We start from the raw sequence: 26,618 nt of genomic DNA, 5'->3' as shown, positions 1-26,618 counted from the left end.
TACATAATTTAAAATAATAGAAAAAATGTACCAAGTTTGTAAATATATATTTTTTTAAGATAATAACAATGTGATTTCGTCACAATGTGTTTTATATATATAATAGTCGTTATTTATCTTGAGCACGTCGCGAACAAAAAAAAAAGTTTTTGTCTATATCGGATTATTATTATATTATTATGCACAAAAAGATTGTGAAATGTTATCTGCTGACCAGTTGACCAATGACAGCTCTAAACGTTTTACAATTTATAACGATGACCTAGTTTTTGGGGTGTAGGTTGGTGGGCCAAAATCGGGAAAACGGGAGGTTTTGGCTTTCAAAGTCCGCTGTTTTTGTGACGTTGATGAATCTGAAAATGCATTTATAATACCGACACGTTAGCGGGAGGGGACATCTAATGGGCCTGTAGAATAATGAATCTCGTGAAGTTTATTGTGCACCAACCGAAAGTTTTGGACGTGCTCCCATACATAAATGCATTTCCATACTTCATTCGTAGTATTTTTATTTTTTTTTCAAATTATAGAAAATCCTGGGAAAATTCTTGGGAAAATTCGTTCTTATTTATCCCGTTCGTTTTCAGAATTCATATACGTAACCCAAAAAATGAAATAAATAATAAGCACAAACCTATATGATTTCGTAAACAATTTGTACGTTGTCGTTTGATATTATGGAACTCAATTTAATATCAAATGTATGAATCGGGAAATCAGTACCCAGATTATTGTAATATAATATTATACCAATATATGAATATGGTTAAATTATATATTTTCGTAGTTTGTATGATATCATGTAACCTAATAAGTAATACAATTACGTTTGATATGAGAAAAAAAAGTTATTTGATTATAATTTTAATTAATTTATGAATTTTCACTCGTATATTATTGTTACACAATTTTTATTTAAATTTGTATTCAGTGGTTGAATAATAATTTATAGTCAATGTCTATGATCACATTGAAAATATTATCATATCACTACCGCAAAACTGAATAATTAAAACACTATAGAACATAGGTAGGTACAAAATGGAATCATATTACATATTTATGACAAATTAATTATTACATTGATATAACGGAACGGATATGGACGAGAAGTGTACTAGTTTGAGTTGAATTGATAATAACTATAACTATACATTGCCGTTTATTTAAAATTACACACAATTATTATTTTTAAATTGTCGTTATTTGAGACAGCGCATTTCATTATAATTATTATACTTACTATAGGTAATACCACAGATTAATTAAACTATAATATAATAATAATATAATATAATAATATAATCTGTGGTAATACAATATTCAGAAAAATTAGTTATTGAATGATTTTAAATTATAACCATCAAAAACACGGAGCAGCAAAATATAATGTTCTAATAGAATGTATAGGATTTGTTACGTGTCACATAATTTATTCCAGTATTACTAAAGTCACCGTTATTATTCTAAATGTTGTCTCGTTATTCATTTTCTTATCACCATCACGTGTTGAAAATATATGAATATTCTAGGAATTACATATTTAAAATGATTTACGAGGTTTGTATAGGCCATGTGTGTGTATATTATTATATAAAAACATGCCTTCCTAACACAACATTTTTGGTATTTTAAGATAAAAAAGGTCTGACTATGTACGACAGTTGAAATAATTTTTGTTCAAAATTATATTGGTATACATTTATACTGTCGAAGATAATATTTCAAAATGTATTATTTTTTTTTGTCACCACATTTAGAGAAAAAAATCTATTTAGCATTTTAGCACATCCTTTTTATCCACGTACCTACATTATATAAATTAAATTATTCAACTCAGATAGAAATATGTATTTTAAATCTTAATCATAAATAACCAATAATCATGCTTAATTGCTTTTAGTTATATCAACATGTAGCCTGTAATATACTCGACGTTTATTAAAACAATTAAATATTTTAATATTATGTATCGATCTGTAGCCTAAAATCTTAGCATCTAGTGCACTGTTTTAGTTAAACTGTGTTTATTTTAATTTTTGTGTCACTATTTATGAACTTATAAATGAGTAAAAATGTATTAATTTCTAAAACCAACTTACGCTTTTCAATATTTCCTTCTACAAGGTAAATCTATGAACCAAAAATATGATTTTGTTTATAAGTAAATATTAATCAATAAAAGTAACCTATAGATAACAGTGACAACGAAAATCTTACAAAAATCAGTAAGAAACACAAAATGTGTATTCAGAATAAAAACATAATTATTATTATTTATGTTACGACAAAATAAATGACATTTCTTTTTTGGAGTATATTATATATATACACACAAATAGATGTTCTAATTTGAATGGAACATAATAGGAACAAAGTTTTAGTTAAAAATATTAATTAACAATAGCAACTAGGCGACGAACAGTATCTCGGATTTCAGTTATTTCCGATGGTATAATAGAAACGCCATTAAATCAAATTAACACCTCTAGCAAAAAGTGACTCCAGAGATCCTCCGAATATAATATAATATCATTGAACAATTTTAGAAAATTTCGACCAACTATTTAGTATGAATTCTAACACTTCCTGTTTTTTTGCACTATTCAAAAAGTGTCGGGCAATAAATGCACCTAAATAATAATATACTATATTATTATATACAACTGTATAATCAATAATCTAAGACTTACTGAAACTCATCCCGCAGAGTCAAGCATGAATAAAACATGGTAAATACTTCAAAAGTTTGGTGTACTTTAATTTGAAAATGTATGTCACATATTTACATAATAATATAATAATTGTGTTCTATTTTTTTCAACGCTAACCCCATCATTTGTTTGTAAACGTGATTTAACATTAAAATTCGATAATTTCTCTTATTGGTGTTTGTGTTTATTGAAATTCCATATCTCCAATTTCAATTTTTGACAAAAAATATAATAATAATGTACTGCGAGTTTGATAATGCTTTTTGTGTTAATAATTTATGGCGAAGTGGACCAACCCTCGGGAATGGTAATTGGGAGTAAAAAAAAAAAAACTATCATAATTGCATGTACAAGGTTAAATGGAAATAATAGATTATTCGCAGCTTGCTCTTACTACATTTAACTATGGTTTTGTTAATATTATGGAATAATATGTGTTTCAAAAACCTCTAATCTAGTATATATTATTAGGTACAATGGTACATATATTATATTATATTATCTTGGAATCTTTTCAAGCATTTTATTCTTATTTTTAGTCCAAACGATTGAAACTTCCTATCGATGTACAAGTCAATGAATGCTTAAATGTGTGAAACAAAATCGTATCAAAAAGATATAAAAAAAAAAACCTTTCAAATTTAATTAAATGCGCTGCACTTGTTAATAAAAATAACTAATTTACGACAGCTTAAATTGTCTATATTATCATTTATTAAAGACGTGTTTCGTAATTTTAATCACAGAATTGAGTACCTAGGTAATAATATTTCACTAAAGTTTTTGAAAACTTAATTTTAAATATTATATTATATTTGTGAACTTAATGTAGCTTATATTTTTAAGCATTTTTTTCATGATAAACAAAAAAATCAAATCGCTTTTATGCAATCATTATTTTCGAATACTAAACCTAGTTCTAAACTAAAAAAGCTATTATTATGTTATATTTATACTTATTAAAATACATTTGTGAATACCTATAGTAGAATACAATTACTACGATATTCGTAACAATTTTCTAATGTCAAATAATTGGAACACTACAATTCAGACAAAGATAAAATTATTATGATTTATGAAAAAAATATTTTATGGAACAAATAATTGATTTTCTGGTTGAATGAAAATACTAAATAAAAAATGGGTGGTGGTTGGCGCCTCAGTCCCTAATGTGTGCTGCGGACAAACATTGTCAGCCTTCACTAACTTCTGGATGGGTTACCACCCGAGGTTTTAGTGACGAATCCTCGCCCACATATACACATTCACGTGTTTCTTGACCAAACATAACACAACTACAAAATGACGATAGCCACAGATGGCTATATTTAAGTTTAAAATAATATAATGTTTAAATTAGTAATTGATAAACCATTTAATGAATTATAACATAATCTATGCGTTAACTTTCAAATATTGTAAACTTGCTTCATGAACTTTTATTCAGTACAATGTGACTTACCTATACAATGATGGGTCACTTGGATGTGTGCCAAGTCGGATATCTGGTCGTGACCCGTAGAACCTGGTTGCCACACCGGATAGTGTACCAGTCAACAGGTAGGCCACACGCTTTCCATCTGGTCTACTTGTCCGAAGGGTCAAGTCTAACACACCTGGCTCATCGCCTGGCCGGCACGTTAAATCAGAGCTGGCCTCCTGTAATGATATAAGACACCAATGAGTAAGTACATTAAATAATAAATAGTTTGGTATTATAGTTATAAATGCGATGAATATATTAATTGAAAAGTTAAGTGCTTATGAAAATGTTATGAGGTGTCAAACCTATTATATTATATATTACGAAGATAAATTTAAACATGACTAGTACTATACTTGCCATGAACGAGTTAAATTATATTGCTTCGAAATATTTTCAAAAACTTTCTGATAAAATTGTATTTCATTTTGAATACTTTCATTACTTTGGCGCTAAACGAATCGTATAAGCATTATTTTTTTACACACTATTTTTTCTGTGCAAACATGGTTTATTTTAAATTTTAATAATATTTAGTGCTCCGAAAATGTTCATCCATGGATTATCATTTTTTAAGTAATATTATAAATTATAATATATTACATAACTTTGTGGAGAACTATTTCTATCACTTTTATAATAATATAAAGTGTTTCCTATAAAATTAAAATTTATTTAAGAAATCATTAATTAAATTTAACAATAATAATAATTATTATTTTATTATATTGTCCAGTGTATGGAAGGATTAAATTATTAATTAATTTTTTTCTCTATCAAATAATTTTAGTGTTTTGCTGTCAATAAGTTTGGATATTACATATACAGGATCATGTACCTATTTATAATAAATTATTTGATGAGAAAAAATATTTAGTAGTGTATTATGGTATTACATATTAATATATTATACCATGAAATATTGGTAAGTACCTACTACACATATACAAATAAAATTATATGCTATATGGAAATAGTTAAGGTAAACACCATTTTATTTGAAATTTCTCTTCTAACAAAAATATTTACAAATGCTCTGAATTTATATAAATGTTATCTTCTGCGAGATGATAATCGTGGAGACATCAGTCGATATACCGCTGGACGATAAGTTTATGATAGCAATTATTGCAGTAACTCGATAGCTTTTCTTCTGAACTGAATATTATGAAGTTTTTACAAAAAAAAAAAATGTAAGTACAACAGTTATGGTAACGCGAAACGTTTCCAATGTTTCAAACGGTGAATAATCTAATATGATTTTTCCCTAGAGTGGTTATCAACCATTACGATGATATACAACAAAGCACTTTTGGATTGTCTAGCAAATTGTTTGCACCCGTAGAGAATGCCATTCGAAGCCTTGGGTCATAAAATGGCTACCACGTTAGTTTATATGCGTCTAAAGCTAAGGGGATGACGGTTTCTGGAGAATAAGAATTTTCTTGGAGCTTAGCAGAAAGCGTCTCTTTGGGTGATAATTGAATGCGTTGTTCGAAATGGGGATACGTTTTATGGAATAGAAACAATGTTCACGGACATTCAGAATGGAACTAAAATCGATCTGAACGTAAACATAAGAAAAAAAACAGAACGGTTTGAATTAAATTAATTCAACCCCGATGAATAAATAATTTTAAAACGGGAGTATGTCTACCAAATATGTTGATATATTTTTAATTGGCAATTGTAAAACAGCGCACAGGAATGTGTAAAAGCCAAAAACAAAGAACATAATAATATTATGTATAGATACTTCTATAGTAATATGTATACACTGAAACAGCCTACAATTTTATGTTCGGTGTATCAATTTTTCGGAGTTTCACTGAACAAAAATCCTTAAAATGTTGGCATTATTGTATTGAATATTGTTAACACTAATGTAATACATAGTTCTATTACACATTATATGATGCTCAAATAATGTAAAATTCGTTGGAATCGTACTGAGTTCTTATCTGTTTTTGAATCGTCAATAAAATGACTTGTAGGCTATAATAGTGTTGATTTAAATATTTTAAATTCTGAATTAAATTACCTATACAAAAAATGTATAAATAATTAAAATACGATAAAGGTAGGTTCTGCAGCAGGCTATATTATTCAATTAGTTTCGATTTTAAGCTTTATATTTTATGTTTCATATATTTTTATTCAACAAATATATTAATACCTAAATCCATATGAAAAATTTAAAAAAACGATACATTTAATAAGTTTAAACTAAATATTTATTTTCGATATTATGTATTGTTTGAAATTAAAATTTGAATTAACTTAAACCAACTGATAGAGCTTTAGGGTTTCGACTGACGTAGTATTAAAACCCCGGTAGAAGAACACTGCAATATATTTTACTTTTTCTTCAGTTAAATCGAAAACAAAATAAATACGTTAGAACAAAAAAGTCTCATACTTTGAGTATCATAACTTAAATATAAGTAGCAAATATCTGCAAACAGACTATTAACATAAATCTTAAAATTTTCGAATTAATAGCTATTATTTTTTCTTGGGTTTTTGCTAAAACTTTTTATAGGTTTTGGAGGAAATAAAAAAACTTACGCCTTATAAGTACATTTTGTTCATCAAATAATGAATAAGTCATTAAATTGTGATCTAATACAATACGATTTAAAATTTAAAAAATAATAATGAAATAATACTAATCATTACCTACATATTTTGACTAACATTTTTATGTAGGTACCTCTATTATTACTAACGTAATATAAATTAATTACAATTGAAGACGTAATTGTATTGTTCAGTTATAGTTTCAATGCATACATTTATACTTTTTTAAATGAAAACTTGAACACTAAAAATCAATCAGTATATTTGTTTTTCTAAATAATATACGTTGAATTTATAATTATCCAGGTTACATAAAATAGAGTACAAGTACACTCTTGACTACAAGTCAGAAATCGAAAGAAAATACACTATAATATGCTCTGGTCGTTTGATACATTTGTGTGGGTATGGGTATGTGTCTGTACGTATTTCCTAACAACGATTGTTTTTTCTCTCAGAAAAATTCATATATATTTTTAAGCGTTCACTATTTGTATAGAATGTGGTGTGTTTTTTTTGCGAAATATATCATAATGGTAGGCAAAAAAAAAAAAAATAACTTTTGAAATGGTGAAAAAAAAACAATGGATACGGCATGCAGATAGACAGCGTGTCAGTATAATAGTAGCTTGTGGGACATTCCACATTACGTTTTAATATATAGTACATATGTGTACAGCGCAGCAGTATATAAAGTGCTAAATAAATAAATTCAAACACCGCTATGGGTTTTAATTCCCATTAGTGAAAGAAGTGTACCATAAAAATTGTTTCCAACGGAGCTGCGCGCGATCCTAGCTGCAGTTTTAACGAAACAGCCACCGTCCAGGCAGATCAAAATTATTATATTAAACCATAACACGCTGCATGATTATAATTATTTTGTTGATTATTGACAAGAACGATATTACTATTTTTTTTTACAGTCTTGCGAAATACGAGTATAAGTAAATTGAACAAATAGTATTAATATGAATGTTAAATATTCCATTATTTTTATTTTATTTATTTATATACTAATACTATACACAGATAGTGTCTCATCGCGAGTGTTTATCAATTGAATACGCCTCCCAACTAAGTATGGGAACAACTGCAATACTCTTCCAGCTATACAAATAACAAAAAATATTTAAATAATTTATGGAAATCAATATTTTGGATTTTAGGATATCTACGAAAATATTAGCTCTGTAGATTGCTGACTGTTGAATGAGGCATAAATCTAACTATAATAATAATAATTTATTACAAAACATAAAAACAAAAAATGTGTCAGATTAAGTGAATCAAAAAATACTTTAACTAGAATCATAAATATAAAATGAATATACATACTAATTTAATCTATCTTGAAAGTCCCTTCTAAATCTCCTGCGTACTTTGCCGTATCTTAACCTACACATCTTCCCTTCGCACATTGACCTTGTTTATCGCAAAAAGTGAACTATAACATACTATTAACTCTATACACATAGCTACCAACACAGAGAGACTTAATAAATTATTTTTCAAATATTGTGCAAATTATTGACATTTTCAGGTAACCTTTTACTTACCTATATATACATTTTTCAATTTATAAGATATCATAAAATAAAATATATGAGTTGGTAAATGTAAAAAAGTTATGCTGCCACAAATATTTTACTTTTTGAAATAATTTAAATGAACAACTTATACACTTAAGTCAACTTCCGAAGGAAGAGTTATTTGAATTGAAGTTTGGGCTAAAACAGGGAAATTAGTTGTCTCATATACTATTTAACCTAGTTTTCTAAAAAATAATCAGAGATATATCAAAAAATCTGGTTGATATTAATAGAATTAAATTAATAATTCAAATGATATAATATTTATATAATATAATATATTCATACAATATAATGATGATATTGAGATACATCGAAAAACGAATATATAAATACTACAGAGAAATTAACGAGAAATTAACTGATTGCATAACGAGCCTCATTATGGACAAACAAACAATACCCAAATACGTAGTAATGGCAAGGCGATGGATAAAACAGACAATTAGTACTCCTTTGGGTGAGTGGATAATTTAAAGTACGTCTTAATAGTCAATATTAACAGCGGAATTAAAACATGCATAACGAAATACAATTAAGAATACATGCTGCTGTAATCAGGTTCTATTTTGTAATGAACAAAATGATTAATTAAAGGTTATTGTTGAAAACTACAAAAGATGAACTACGAAATTTGCTATTTGTAAGCCATAGAAATATGATATGGGAGTAGGACAAGGTCCTTACTATATGTATTTATGGAAAAGAAGTTTTAATGACTTATATAATATACACACAAAAGAAATGTTCCGTGGAAAATGAAAAACAATGAAAAACACAGACCTGTGTAAAATCAATAGGAAAATTTAAGAGACAAAAAAAAATGAACCGGAAAGGTCGTAGAACAAATTAAGTATTATAATTTCATTAAAGGTGAAATGATTAGAGTGGGCAGGCAAATATCATGTCTCGGGCTCGGGCTGATCGAAGACTTATACGAAACGTATTATACTGAGAAATCCGTAAAAATAAACCCAAGGAGAAGGTCCCAACCAGCGACGGAGGTTGGAAAGGGTAAGATATTTCAGATGTCAAGCATCAATAGAAACTGCCGGATATCCGAATGGATATAGAAGCTTGGCGGAAGCGTGCAAAAGGCCTTGATGGCCTGTCTAGTACTAAAAAAAATGTATTCAATGTATAAGGTAGATGGTGGATTGAGTGGAGGTTTTTGGAAGGCCAGGGGGGAGAGAGTAAGCGCGAAGCAAGCCAAATCGGGGTATATAAGTCGGTATTACTCGTGTACAATATTATTATTATCATTATTATTATTATAGGTGTGTGTCGCTTGTGTAATTTATTATACATACTGCACGCCCGTGAATCAAATACTTTTGTGCGAGTCTCCATCGGAAATCCTCAAGAACAAATTGTTGATGTTCTTCAACCATAATAATAATATTATATCGACTCTAGTGGAAGCAACCGGTCAGGAAAATAAAGTAAAGAGACCGATCCGCAACGTTTCATGTTGTTATAATATTATTATTATTATTACTATTATTATATGCACGCTCGTCCGTATTATTATTGTTATGTTTTTGAAAAACACATACGATATTATTTTCTGTAACTTTGAAACCTTTGATGGCGTATTGTAATATGATGTAATGATGTGCATACTGTGTATTGTAGTAAGTACCTATGGCACGCTGTGTGTTATGTTATAATCCTATTATGCCTATGTATAGACGACAGACTCTTCAAAAATAATATAAAGATAATAGTATTACGTATTAACCGATGTCGCATCAAACGTAAAATCGTAGAAAATTGAATTTTACACAGGCGTTAATTTAGGTAGGTATGTTCTCGTTTTCGCGTTAATTATAAATCATCAAACAGCTTATTATTATTATATCTAAAAATAATTTCTTTCACCGACATTGTTTTATAATTATTTAACAAATGAGCGCTCCTTCAAGGTAAAGAATTCCTGACGGATTTAAATAAATACTCTAAATTATTTTTAATCATTTACTATGATAAAATATAATATTTGATGTTTACTTTGAGCGTATAATGACGATGATATGATTATAAGAAGAATTCACGTCCTTAATTAAACAAAAACAGACACGTTTCATCTTAAAAAATGTAATATAAATTATGTCTAAGATTGTAATTAATAATATAATATAAACAATAGTTTAAACTTCAAACAACTTTTTTACAATACCATTATATAATTCACAGTATTACTTGTCTTATGCTTTTTATGAACAAATTATTTTAAAACATTCATTGCAGATGTCAAATACATTTTTTTTTTCTATTTAGAATATTTAAATTTTAAACACTGAGCATAAAATAATGTATTTAAGTATTAAATACGATGTGTTACTCAGATAAAAATACGTCATAACATTTTGTTATTTTTTATAATTTCCTCTTTAGTAGGTAGTTTTATGATGAAAATAATACTTATTTTCACAATTGAATTTACTTATAAAATCTTTTTTAGAGTAAAACCACTATTTAAGTTATTTTATTTAAAATCCAACTATAATTAAGTTCATTTTATTTGTGCTTAAGATTAAAATATTATGTAATTACACAAATATTCTAGATCAGATTGTAAAATTATAACAACTGTGCACTGAATACAAGTGTATACGAACACATTTTAGTACGAAATGATATCTTATAATTTAAGCATTATTACCTGATATTTAAGGCTACAACATACAATCATTGGTTTCTCATTTTTTAATGATATTGTACTTGTAAAAACCTGGACTAAACTATTGATTTCAAATTTAAAGTTTATAATAATTGAATAGCTGCCATGACTAAACCGTTTAATCTTTTGAATATTAAAAACCAGGCGGTTGTGTAGAAAAAACATTTATTTCTAGTCATATTATTATAAATATGTTCACTGAAAACCAATGTCTGACACTTTTGTGCTACACCATGTAGTTTTATCTTTGCTCGTTATTTGTTAGTTTATGTTATGAACTACTGCGTAGGTATTTATGTAGGTAGGTTTTATATTCGCTTTAAACGTAGAATAATAATATACAATGAGCTTATTGAAACAATTTATAACGGTCAAACAGTTTAATTTCCTGCAGGTCGTCCACACGCTGTAATATTATTATTTCCTTGGAGATCGGGGTGAATTGGTACGCGGCGTATTATATAATCTATAATGGAGTAAATTATGGATTTTTGAAAATATATAAAATATAACAATATATTGATGTACATTATTAAATAAACGCTTACAATATTATTTTTCTGCTGATAGTTATAAACTCTATAATCTATATGATGGTGATCGTCTGAGAGTAGCATAACACAGTGGCGTAGACGAGAGTTTTCATCGGAGGGGTTTATATTATACTCATTATTTCAAAGATAAATTGAATTGTAGTGCCCCCTCACACCAATATTATATCTATAAAAAAAGGGGTTAACATGGCATATCATTTAAAATATCAGTATTGAAATTCGGCATTCATTTTTACGAGATGAGAGCAGGTGGAATCTTTTGCGAATATCGTAAAGGTGGCTCTAATCGTATCTCAACTCGCGGTCGAAGAATATGGGTCAAAAGCATAAGGAATTTAATAATATGTGACAGGAAGTGACGATTAAGCTAAAAAAAAAACCGCCTCTACAATCAACATGATTGCAGGATAGTGAAAATGCATTAGGACCGTGATCTATACATAGGTAGTTGAGATGTTATACGAATAACAGAATAGTTGCAATATAATATGATACATTGTGTATTATTATATTATTATTGTAGTTTGTGGTATTTTATTACCTACCTTAGTAATAATATTTAGCATTTTTAAGATTATACTTAAAATATGAGATGATCTCATATTACCATTAGATGTAGGTAATGTTTTAATTATAATTAATTATTTTTTCTAGTATCTACGTATATTATACAGATTATAAAGTTACTTTCCTTCTTTTAAGTAATAATGTATAAAACACTTTACTCTAACATATGTAATTTATCAGTAGAGTATAAATTATCTGAATGAGTATAAATTCGTGATAATAATTAAACATTTCAAACAAGTTGTTTCGATTTTATACAAATACGTCTACTGTTGCCTTTTTTTTTAAAATGTATTCCCGTGGAAGTTTTGAGTTTCAATTTATAATGTTTTTTTTTTAAATAAAACAAAGAACGTTTTCCAAAAACCTGAACTAATTTAAAACTATCGAACTTCTTTTTAAGTTCTATTTAACTTATTTTTAACAATGATGCGTCTCGCAAAGGCGGTAGTTAAAATAAAAATAATATTTATTAGAGAATTGAATGATGATGCATGTCAGTAGTAAGGTTGTAAAACCAACTGCGTTACCTAAAAAGTATAATGCGTCAAACAAAATGTGATTTTTCTACTATTACCTATGATATCTGCTTATATTTTTTTATCACAGTATTATAAGGTTCTTCTGTAATGTGTCTGTATCTATGACCGGCTACAGATTTAGTGATCTATGTCAAACGCGTAAACGATTTGTAATTTATACGGTACAGCAATTACTATATACTACTAGTTTGCATGAAATATATTTAATCAGTATTGAAGAGGCACGTCCTATGGGAAAAAAATCTCTACCAAAATTAATTATCTCACAAAACAAATTTGTAGACAATTGCTTATGAATTATCCAATGCTAATCAAATCTTAATAAGAGCATTAATTGTTTTGTTTGCACGTAATTATATATAGTTGCTTTAATTTTTTTATTTATTGGAACGTTTTTGAGAGTATTTTTAAAATCGATTATTGTACATTTTTAAGTGTTTAAATCATGAAAGTGTTGTGTCAGCTGTAACAAGTTTGTGTGAAATGTCATACAAATTAAAAAAACGAGATATGTTCATCGATATTCAACTAAAAAAAATTAAAAAACAGCATTGCTTTATTTTATAAAAGTTTTTAAATTGGCAACATAAAGTGGTTATTCTAATTAGCATAATATCTGTAAAGAGGCCGACTCCAACAGAAATTTTCGTAAACATTTCAAGAATACGAATGAAAATTGTAACAAAAATTAAAAAATATTTTAGCACATAAGTACCTACTATGGTTAAATATTACATACCTAAATTCTTATTCTATGCTGACGAATTATTAGAAAAATAAAGCAAATAATAATAATAATAATAATAATAATAATGTTGTACAGTTCTGGAAACGAAATGGTATCTTTTTAAGTATTTTTGGTATATCCTTAGAGTTATTGAAAATCAACTATTGGATCGAGAATAGAAAAATTAAAAGCATAAAAGCCAAACTTTGAAAGTTATTTCCCATTTTTTCTTTCATGTATTATTTTAATAATTGCTATATACTAATATCTAGAAAATATTTTAATATAAAATAGTGATATATTTTATCCTTTAATTATTCAATGTATAAATAAAAACATAAATTATTGTTGACCATTGCAATACCAACTAGGAAAAAAATAATTAACTTCAAATGCGTATGATACACGAACCTTTGATATTATAATAATATGTACTTTTTTCGAAGTCTGTTACTTTTTTAATATAACTTTTTAGATAACTCAAGTCAAATAAAATATTAATTATTACACAGAAAATCTAAAATACTACATCATCAACTATGGAATAAAAATATAGTCTAAAATGGCAAACAGAGCGTTGTCGGTGGATGCTTTTATTTTTTTATTTTGAAGAAAATGCGCTTATGTTACACAGCGCCTGATCATAATACGACACACATTACGCTTTTTATTGCTCAGAAATCCTTTAACCTCAAATGGTTCGTTGTTGATCATTTGGAGTCTACGAAAGTGCTCTCTGAAATAATGCATTATGATACGAGTATTTATGACTGATGACTTTTATATTAAACGCAGAAGCATTCTGTCCAGATATTATTTTTAGGGATGGCTGTAGGAGAACGCGCACAGACTAAAATATTATTCCGGGAGAACGATGTTAACGGGCAGATGCCTTAACGAAAAAGCTATGCAATTGATAATCTGTCATCGGGGCCATTGCACTTGCTTAGGATCAGGCGTATACGGGCATATTCGGGTCACGTAAAATATTTTCGCGTTTGGCGGGTGAAATGTATAAATGTCCGGAAAAAATATTACAAGTGTGAGGCAACAAACTGCGAGTTTTCTTATAACAATATAATATTGCAGTCGGAGATAATTTATTTGGGTGAGTGGCGGAGAGGTATTCTTTGGAGAAATTTGGTACTCCGTCACTTTGTTGAGGGGGTGCAGCTTTCCCGTTTGTCGAGTAGCTGGATTTAATTAAAGGATATTGTTGAATTTCAGCATCACTAACAACCGTGCTTTAGAACCCAACATTTCTCCGTCACGGTGAAAAATAATGAGAGAACAGCAGCAGTCACGGTGAATACGTTTATGTATAACTACGGGCTCAGTCACCGCCGCCCTGAAGTCACAGTACAAACAAAATGGAATTTAATCGACTGTGTAAGGAACGTTGGAGGTGTGATGAACGTTAAAATGTAATAAACGAAAAGCCCTCATTCGTGCCCTCTCCAACCCCTAACCCACAACCTGAAGGGGTTGGACATTAGATATGTAAGCCGCATTAAAAGTCCATTATATACGACTACAACACTAGCCGACAATGGTCAGTTTATCGAATAACACACGGAAGACCTTGGCAGAAAAGCGTGTGAAACACCTACGGTGAGATAACAAATATTTGGGGGGAGGAACAGGTGGTCATTTTACAGATAACCAGATGAATATTATACAAGTGTGTATTATAGGTATTATATTTATGTATTATGAGTACCTAGCGTATAAATATGCTCATAACTAACTATATTTAATAATCTGATAAGTTAGTAATATTATAATAAAGAATGATTATTTTTTTATTGTTTGAATGCATTTCGATAATAGAAGATAATAATAACTATTTTTTAGTACTCATATAATATTATCCTTTGCTAATTCAGTGCTGGGAGGAACGAGTTCAAAGAAACTAGCTCTAATGATTTTTTTAATTTGTTCAATTTTCAGGAACTTAAAGGAAATGTAGTTATTTTTTCGTGTGAAGGAACATATTGGAATTCGGATAATTGTTTATAGGAACGTGGACAATTTTATTTATTTTTTTTTTATTCATAACTTTTAGAGCAAAATGTATATAATTTATTTTTAGAGATTTAGCCAATATAATATGAGCAATGAGCTATTATTTAATTGAACCTATTATTATACATATTAAACATGGCAATCTTATATGTATTAACTTGTATGAACTAAACAAATGAAACATTTTAAAACAAACAACCATCTAGTCAACTAATATATTATTAGTTATTACTACAATAATTAAATGAATACTATTTTTTAATTATTGAGGAACAAGTAAGGTTTTTCATTCGGGAACGACGAAAGGAACTAGTTTCCTTCTTTAAGCGAGGAACGAGAAACCATTTAGTTCCTTTTAACAAGATTAACGTAAAAGTGAATTCATTTACTTTTTAAAGAAACTTTTCAAACTTTGTCTATATTAAAGATATATGTTATTTTTTTTGTTTATTAGGTACCTTACGAACGTAATGTACTCCAAAGTGATTTAATTTTTTTTTTTTTTATTGAACGTTAAAATATCGTTATATATTTAATGATTTTATGATCTCTTAATATAAACAAAAAAAATATGATAATAATTATGTATTGCAATATAATACATAGATGTATGTCTTATAAACAAACTTTAAAGAATAAATATATGTACTGCCTAACTTTGCCTATGAAAAATTATTAATTATAAAATTCAACGCTCGCTAATCAGTGTATTTAGGATTGAAGGGTAATAACTTCATTAGCAAATTGGTTTAGCCAGTTAACGTGTACTTTCACCCACGAAAATGTAAAACAAATATATACAACACAGATTTTTAACACTGTCAAATGAGTATGATAGATGGTGTTACGAGTAAAGTGTTGTACAAAGATAACCCAATGGTTATCTACTTATACCTAAAAGGATATTTGATAATAGATAATTAAATATAATTTTATCTAAATAATACAATAGACAAAAAGAAACATAATTTATTTTGATAAATATTGATAGTTTAAAACTTGCATTTGTAAAATAGCATTTTTGATATAATATGTTAGATATTTGTAAGTTTCAATTTTTGCACTCGTAAGTACAATTATTGTCATGTGTACGACCATCGGTGTTTACTGAGAATAAACAAAAGTATCCTATGAAAATCCAAAATAAATACAGTAAAACATAATACGTAATCATGTACATACAATTACTAAACGAGTTGAAAATAAAATAAAATAAAATAGACTTTAGGCGTTGACTTAAATAAACAAACACCCTCCCCCACCCAAAAAACCATAAACACCTATATAATATAAAAAATATTAAAAATCTTGCCAAAAAAATTATCTAGATAATACCATTTTATTTAAATTTAGATGATGGATAAAAACATACTTTAAATTATTTTTATCTTGATAATGTACAGCACTGCACGCTCTATTTCCTAGCTCAATTTTTAGTGGAAAACAGTTATAAGGACTCAATAGAACTTCGTTTAAAAGCTACTCCGTAGTTTTTTGTGTAAATAAAAAAAAAACAAACAACTTGTCGATTAGATTAGTGTTACCCGAGCTAACCCGTGACAAAAATATCCATTTTAACTTTGTAGCAGTTACTGTTAAAATGTTGTAACCTGTTTAAAAAGTTTTTTCAAATTTTACTCAGGAAACATGAAAAGTGTCTGGAATAAAATATTGGTAGCCTATCACACCTTGTAAACTTGCCTGCCTGTGAAAATTCCGACAGAATCGATTCGGCCATTTCGAAGATACTCGGGCAACTAGACAGACACTTCTATTTAATTTATTTGTGTAGGTTAATATTAAACTTTAGTTTCATTCATAAGTCATAGGAAGATTATAGTAATACAACTTTTACTTCTCTACTAAATATATTTAAGGTATCTCGTAGTGAAAAACTGAAATATTATAACAGAATATCCAACAGAAATACGATAGATGAAAAATGTAACTTGAACAAATTGTTAAAAAATGGTATTGGAAGACATAACTTGAAGACCAGCAAAAAAACATTATCATATTTATCTCCATAAAAACTAATAATAGTGGGTTTAATAATGAGTTTTTAAAGATTATATTATAAAGAAAAATGACCATCCATAATTCGTTTCAAATCGTCAACTTGTTTTTTTTTTTTTTTTTTTTTTTTTTTAATTGATCCTGAGCCCGGCAACTGTGGCCATTAGCTATTAGTAGGTACTGTAGGTTTTTGTATTGATGGTTTGTATGTTTTTGGTACGGTAGGGTGGAACACGTGTGTGTTTGTTTTGGCAGAATTTCGAATGGGGCACCCGTAGGTTTCTGCCATGCCCCGGGGGTGGGGGATGGCAGCACTTGCTCTCCGGTCACCGCGACTTGTCCGGAGAAAAATGCCGCCCGGTGGCCGAGGATCGAACCGCGACCGGCTGAGTCGCAGCGGAAGAGTCAGACCACTCGGTCACCTCGTCCCCCTGTTTTATTTTGTACAATTATAATAATGACAACTATAATATTATTATTATAGTGCATAGAAATGTGTTGTACATTTTATTCAAAAACAAAGTTAATATATTGGTATTATGTTTTAGTACAATGTTTTCAATAATTTAAAAAGATCGACAGTTTAATTTTAAGATGAGAAGTAATTGAACTTACTTCTTCCTGATGTTTTGACTGTTTGCCTAACAACAACATTAGAAATGTGAACTAAAGCTGCTGTCTATTTATGCCCAAACTTTTTACAACTTCAGTTGAAAATTGTTGTGTGTTTTAAAAGTATTCGATAGGCTTATCTATTTTTCATGATATGGTTTTTTATTTCATATGGTTTTTATTTTTAGCAAATCAACACGTGGCAAGTCTCACACACTTTTGAAATATTTCTAGTCCTATTCTTGCGTATACTATACAAAAATGACCGACGTATTTTATTTAGAGTTAAGTCTATAATGTTTAAATAAAGTTATTTTATTTTAACCTTATGTCGGGTATATTTTTAAACTATGTTTTTTTAAATATTTATCTGAAACATTTTTTTTTATAAATAATATGAACACCAATGAGTGAGTATCACTCATTTTTAGACTACAATATGTATTACACAATAATTTTTGTGTTATAATGATAACAATCAGACGGTGATTATAGTTGGTACGTATATGATTTAAAATAATAGTAGGTGTGCTCATTAATAAATAAAATATTATTAATGATAATACACTATATTGTATCGTAGAAACTATTCAAATTGCATCGAGTTATGGATCTAAAATATTTGGTTATATCATGCAATATTAATATTGTAATACTGAGTATGTTGCACGCATTGGTATAAAATATAAAATATGAAATATTTTTATTATAGCTAGGTTCCATAAACAAAAAATATCTTCATGAATCTACATAATTTCATAAAATATATGTTGATGTATTATATTTCTTGAAAATCGTAGGTAAAAACATATTTTTCCAACTTAATGAAGGGTAATATGTAAAATGTAGATACCTACTCAGTTATTTCCATAGAAATCGTGCAAATTTGATGAAATAAAACTTTCAAAACTCAAAATCATGGTATCTATAATTATTAGTCTATATAATATATTACATATATAGTTTATAATTACATCTGATATATTAAATCGATTTTGTGTGTGTATACAATTGACGAACAGTGTGTGATTGTAATGCAATGTTCAACTATATGTTAAAATGTCAATAACTCGTTAAAAACATTGCCAAAACTCAAAATAACATAGTATTATATCTTAGAGCTCAGACCAGTGAGTACACGGGTATTGTACAGGGTGTCTAAATTATCTTTTTCTCAATAATATAATATGTTTTTGTTTTTCAAATTAACCGTATAGCAATATACGACGTGGTAATAATGCGACATTAAATATCAAACAACAGTAAAAGGTATTACATCATTATCTGGGTCACCTACCTTATCGTCGCCCATTTGCAGGACGTCGTGCACACCGTCCAACGTGGTCAGGAAGTGGTACAGGTTGCCGCCCAAACTCTTCAGCGCTCGGATTTGCCGGTCGTCGCTGCATTCTTGTATGAGCGTTGCGCCCACGGTTTCTATTACTTTGGCACCGTCACCTGCCGGGCGGGGAAAAAAATTCAAATAAATTATCCACGACGTCATTGGCAGATATTTTTTCTTTATTTTGTATTCTTCTTAAACGTAAAAATAACAACGGCAAAAAAATATCTATAATATATTATTTATAGTTGTAGTGCGATAAAGTAGACAGTGTATGGTGGATCAGACGGCCGATGAGAGTATAGGGCACATAACTTTTATTGTATTTAAAGGGGTTATTGTGTTATTTTATTTTAATGAAAAAACAAAGATCCTTTTTAATGTGAAATCAATAATTATAATAATTAATAAGTAATATAATGGAAAGGTAGAGTATTGATATTTATTTGGAATCTACAGAAAAAAATAAGCCACCGTACTGTATTATGCATTTATTTTTACAGTAGTTGTTATAGTTATCAGCCGATGCTGGAGTATTTTGCGTATACACTTAAATACGCTATAATATGAATTGTTGCTTCATTGATATAATAATATTATAAACGATTTTATTTACCATGACATACATAATTTTTTGTTAGAAAAAATTATTAAAATAAAACTTTATAAATATGATAATATATGGTTTTTGGCTCGCTCTCTTATGGATTAAAACGACTCAACATTAACAATCTCTTGAACTATAATATTATGATTTCTAATAAAATTAAAACATAAATATTGTCTTAGGATCTTTCTATCTTTTGACTGCCTGGATTTATATAAATATTTGTTTTTATTTTTATGCCATATTAAACGTTCCAGGCCTCTAGCCTTTATGTAGTGTCTTCGTATTTTTCGTAAAACGAACACTTCCTGGGTGTTATTTTAATCAAAACACTTGAAATAAAAACTAAAACTCATCTTGTCAAGCTCAATATCAAATAAATTTTCTATTTCTATAATATAGTTATGGGTTAAAGTTATCGTTTTAATTAATTTTAGGTTCATGAGATAATTAGAATACATACAACTACAGTCTGTAGGTGCTTACAAACACTATTTAAGTATTATAATACTATCCATTAATTTTAAAATGTGTATAAGTATACTGTAATAGACTATTCGCAAAATGTGTAAGACGTTCGTTAAACATATTTTATTTAATTGCTATAAAATATTTTAAAAAATAATTACAAAAAATTCGATGAAATGGGATATTAAATAAATTAAAAAATACTTATGATAATACATTGAAAAAAAAGTCCCCGGAGGACCTATATTATCTCCCCCCTCCTGTTTGACCACAACACTGCTACACACTAAGCTATTTTCATAAAAATCGTCAAAGTATATTGAAATGCATCGTAAGTAAAAACACAAAATAATGGTATCCATAATCTGTATATTATCGTTTATATACATACAATTTAAATTGATTTTGTGTGTGTATCAAACTATAAAATATTACTAACAATGTGTAATTTAGTATCTTATAAAAATTAATCACACAACTTTTAATATTTATGAATCAATTTCAATTTAAATATTAATTTTATTTAATATAATAGTCTTGTTTTTTTGTTAATAGTGCAAACCTAGTAGCTTATTTACATTGGCTTGTGTAAAAATAAACAGTAAAAATCTATTGAGTTGTAAAAGAAAAAACAAAATACTAAATATTTAATAAATTATAATTAAATTAATGTAAAATAAATGTATTGTTGAATTTTAATATTAGTTATAGAATACAATTATGTGAGCTATTTATGAGGCATATAGTACACTTAATAATTTATATAGGATATTAATTCTTCCGAGATGATAAATTATTATTAAATATTTTCATAAGGAGATTCACTTATTCAATGTTGAGTTGTAATTTCGATTATTTCCACCACATTTAAACAGTACATTTTCTCAGTCTCCTCGAACTATTCATTTTATATTCAATGATAACAATTGTTTATGAATATTTAATGTGTAAACCTCTTTTTTCAAGGAATAGGTTCAATTAAAATCCAAAATTGTGGACTATTTAATGAGATAATAATGTGGTTCAATTTTAAGTGGCACATTCAATTGCGTGTCTACACATTGTAAACTATAAACATTAAACACATATATTGTTATCAATATAATATTTGTACTTCTTACAAAACATTTATGAAAACTCATTTTAATACTTTTCGATGTATTTTATAATTCATTTCACCATTGTGAAACACAAACTGATATCACAAGACAATGTACCTTGATTTCGAATAGGTATGATTGTATAATATGTAAACATAACTCAGACAGTGGATGTATTATATTACATCGTAACAATTATTTGTTCAAGCACTCAATTAAAAGTTAAATTAATATTATTATACCTCTGTTATTTATTTATTCTTATAATGTTGAATTTGTTTAAAAATAAAAAGTAAACCTTGTAATTACAAAGTTTAAATAAAAAAAAAAAAAACAAAAAAAAGTTAAGCTCCTCAGTACGTCAGTCCGAGGTTGTATTTGATCTTTTATAAATCAGAAATACTGTCTGTTAAAGTACCAGTGTAACTGACAATTTTATATTAGAACTGAAACATTTTCATATGAATAAAAAATACATTTAAGTTTAAAGTATAACATTAAGCCATAGGTCCTTTTACTAAATTTACTTATAAATACTATTTAACAACTTAAACAAATTGTTATCCTTTTGTAGTATAATTAATTTCAAAAATATAACACTGGCTAGGCTAAACATATGAACCTACTGAAATACACGAAAAAATGAATTTTTTTTTCAGATTTCGATTACTTGTTATAATATATTCTACTGTCTGTTACGTAATTATATTTTACTTAGACGTTTAGTATATTTAATATTATTGTAGTAACAGTTTTTTTTAACAATATTAAACATTTAAACAAAGAATTATCATATGAAAAATAAACGACTTCAAAAATTGTAATAACTTATAGTTTTAATCATCATCATTAATACTGTTAATATAAATGCAGGCTTGTAGTAGCTACATTTTGAGTTGGAATTAACCGATGTCCAATTCATCGATTTGATTTATGTTTCATTTTCCCCATATTAGTATCGTTATTTGGAATTGCGGGTAACATTGATTTCTGAATTAATTCCAAATATACATAAAATTCAATATTCATTTCCTAATCAAAGTTTGGGCTTGTAAAATAAACATTAATATTTCAAAAAACCAATAATTATTGGCATCCAATATTATCGTCAAAACTGGATTCGATACAACGATTAGTTCTAATACGATATCGGTATTAACTGACACTATATTATAGAAATTGTTTTCCATCCCGAGTGTATATTATAATATTCATATTCGTCTACTCTTATCTGGCGTCTCTGGCCAAAAGATATATTTTTATAAATTGTCGTATCGGCAAAACCGGAATGCATAATTTTATTATATTATTATATTTTTCGATATAAACGGGGAGACCTGCCTTCAATATAATAATGGACCCCGGTGCGGTATGTATATAATATACAGCTGTGGAAGCTAAGAGGTAAATATTTGACGGGCAGGACGTGGGGTACCGCGTCGGTCGACGTCGGTGATAGCAGGTGGGTAGTATTATATTGGGGTGTATCGTATATAATAATAATAATAGTATAGGTATTTTACCATCAAGCAGCGGGGGTTAGTGACGAAATTCTGTTTTACGAAATATTTATTAAAAGTCAGTGGCTGTTGTATGAGAGTGCGTTTGAGTGTATGTGTGTGTGCATGTGTGTGGGTGAGCGCGCGCGGTTGGTGACCTCATCAATATAACGGTAGTTTGCGGCTGCCACGGTGGCAACGGATTATGTCTACCGATCTTGTTTTGTCATTTAGTTTCCGATAAATCAACAAATCTGAAAACAGCAACTGCCCCACCACCACCAATGACACAGAGTGGTTTTATTTATTGCCTCGTCCGCGGCACGAGCTTTTAGAGGCCGGTCAGATTGCAGTCAGTGCGGGCACCTGCTGCGCGTTTCGACACGAGATTTTCCGGTCGTGTATGGTCGCAAACTCGACGACCACACTAATGAAAACATCCGTTTACGATATTGAGATAAAAGTATACACAAAATAATTTATTTAGTCCGATCATATTATTACGAGGCCGTCGTTGGTCACGCATGTGAGAACTGACACAAATCATGTCTCATGCAAAGGTGTACGTTATTATAACTTTTAGAGAACATTTCTGGAATATTGATAATATGTATATAATATCTAAGACATATACATATTTTGCAATATTTTTTGTTGTTTTTTTGGTGTTGCCCAAACTCTTATCCTTAGTCATTATTATTTAAGCATCAATCCTATGTAATTTCTAGTTTATTGAGATAAACGTTATTTCGTTTAACATCAAACATTACACACGAATATTATACGATCCAATTGTAATCCATTGTGAACATGCAGATATATGGTTAAACTACACGAAGTCTAAAGCTGATAAGTAAACTAAACAACTCCACACTCGGTTAAGCATTAGTTCATAACACAGTAAATCGTACTCTTGCCCATTAAAGTGAGCATTTTCGCTTTATGGATATAGCTGGAAACGGTGCGTATAAAACGCAATTAAACACATCATTATGACGTATACCACAAGCATAATGGGAAATAATAATAAAGTTTATCGTATTGTCTTAAGATTATTATACAGTGGATACGAATCTTCTAATTGTTTATAATTATTAATTATTATGAACTATAACAATAATTATAATTATAATAATATGCAGGTATGTATAAATAGGTACATAATTGAATTTATCACATCAAACCTAAATAAGATGATTCAACGTTTTAATAACTATAAGTTAACTATCCATGTGTTATTGTGTCAAGGTTGCGATGGCGGGCGCTTAAGAATTTACTTGTTAATGAATTGTTACTCAAATTCAAATAATTTTCTATATAATATAGGACATAGATAGTTCAAAACTGTAAATACGGGGTTATTACGGTCTTAAAATAAGTAAGTCGTGTAAAAAAAAACATAGTTGATAGTTGTTACTTGTTGTCAATATTTTAAAGTCGAGAAAAATCTCTTACGATATGAACTTAAACATTTGATTTTTTTTCCTATGTGTAATGGATTAATATCATTTATTATACATTTATTATAATTAACGTTTTACCCAAGACATTAAGATGCATGTTTTGAATTACTATTTAACAATATTTGAATTTGATTTTGATTAACTAGCGTACTGTATACTATATGCGTGTGTACGTTTTCATTCTACTGTGAATTTAAAAAAAAAAATTCAAAAAATGAGAGTAGAATATAACATTTATTGGTTTATATTTGTTTATGAGAGTTATCTATATGTTTTTTTTTTTTTTTGTTCTGAAATTATGTATTAATCATTAATATTACAGAATATTTATTAAGGCACCTCTTAATTTTATCCAACGTCAAGATAAATTTTATTGGTTTAATGAATTTAGTACATAAAAATGATATACAACTTTTATCTTTATAAAGCTATTAAAATCGAATAAAATGTTTACAACCAACTATAAATGTTTCGATAAAGAAAAATACAATTTAATTCTACAATATATACACCACTTGTTTAAAGTAGGTCATAAATACAAGTTTTATGAGAATTTTAAAATACAATTTTGTTTATTTAAAGCTGTTTATACCATAAACAGTATTCAATATTATTAAAAAGAAGCCATCGCGATTTTTTTATGGCATATACATTGATTTAAAATAAAATATTAGGTACCTACTACCTATACCTACATGTTAAAAAATGTATTTGAAAGCGTTGGAGTTTCAAAATTGAATATATTACTATTTGATGAATTACCTTTAAATTTTAATTGCAAGACAATAAAACATTAATTTGAATATAAAATAAATATGACATTGAAACATTTAAATTAATTCTGTAACTAATTATAGCTACTTACCTACCTATGTTTTCTTAAACGTTAATCTTACAAACTTTATTTTATCTATATTCTAATGTAGAGTATATTTAAACTCAATATTTCACTATTAAGGGAGAAAATACAGTTGGTAGATAATAAAATAAAACAAACAAAAATCACATGAGCGATGAATATCATATAAAGGACTACAGATTCACATTAATTGGATTACTCTGTATACAATATAATGTTTCATACATATTTTAACACTATGTTGTATTGTGTATGACATGAGGAAATTATGACTATCCATTTATCCTATAGCGTGAATTTTCGATGGATTAAGGCGGATGGACTAGAGTTTAAAATGGTTACTGAGGAAATTAAAATGACAATAATGGGGCGACAAATCTTTGCAACCAATACAAATCAATATATGCCAAAACTCTTTAAATTACCGTATTTACAAGTAATCGAATAATCTTTAGGCCTTAAAGAAATCTTGTTTCCGCGCCTTATAGCAATTATTTCTAAATTATATTTTAGGCATGTGTTTAAAATTCCGATGGTTATAATATTATTGAATGGTGAAAAAAATATTAACTATAAATATATTTCCATTAGGTAATAATATTCCATAATACAGTACGTATAAAAGTCGTACAATTGTTTGTTATCATTTTAAATTTGAACTATTTTTTAACAAACTTCCGACTTTTGATATTAAGTTATACAAATTGCAGTGTCGATTTGTTTGTGAAGAGTTGTCTACAAATGAAAAATTTTGTAGACATGCAATAATTTTCTAATTAACGAATTTTTTAAATAAATTAATGAACCTTTTTTGATTTAAAATTAATTTTACTTCGAACATTGCTTAACAAAGTATTTCAAGTTGTCCTGAGCACTTTGTTTATTACTCTTGTTAGTGTCTACTATTACTTATTATAGTCCGGTATTTCGGCAAGTGTTTAAGACGGAAAGTACACTTTTACCAAAACGTATAAGCCAATGAGCAAAGTTTTGGCAAAGTTCGGCTTCGGATATTGTTCGTGTTTATCCAACCAAATATGGAATTTACCCTTTAGTTTTTCTTACCTAAGTTAATTTTAGGTAGCTGCTATATGTAGTTTAATATTTGGAGTAAAAAACTTTCGGTTAATTTTGAGTAAACTTTTGTATAAAATATCATTATTTGAAATCGAACCATTCAAA

At 28.0% G+C, this 26,618-nt stretch overlaps 1 protein-coding gene across 1 annotated transcript in view; it reads right to left on the bottom strand.

Annotated features, from left to right (window-relative positions):
• Positions 1-26,618, bottom strand: part of LOC111030654 (head-specific guanylate cyclase) — a 263,376-nt gene that overhangs the window by 134,101 nt on the left and 102,657 nt on the right. The window contains exons 5-6 of the mRNA XM_022310268.1: positions 19,396-19,556; positions 4,180-4,376 (exon numbers count right to left, since the gene is read on the bottom strand). Coding sequence (XP_022165960.1) covers positions 4,180-4,376; positions 19,396-19,556 — 358 coding nt within the window. The remainder of the gene's footprint in view (positions 1-4,179; positions 4,377-19,395; positions 19,557-26,618) is intronic.

This window comes from Myzus persicae, unplaced genomic scaffold (genome assembly GCF_001856785.1).
Source record: "Myzus persicae strain clone G006 unplaced genomic scaffold, MPER_G0061.0, whole genome shotgun sequence".
Taxonomy (NCBI): domain Eukaryota; kingdom Metazoa; phylum Arthropoda; class Insecta; order Hemiptera; family Aphididae; genus Myzus; species Myzus persicae.
The sequence above is the reverse complement of the archived record's forward strand: the minus strand, read 5'-3'. Positions and strand labels throughout refer to the sequence as shown.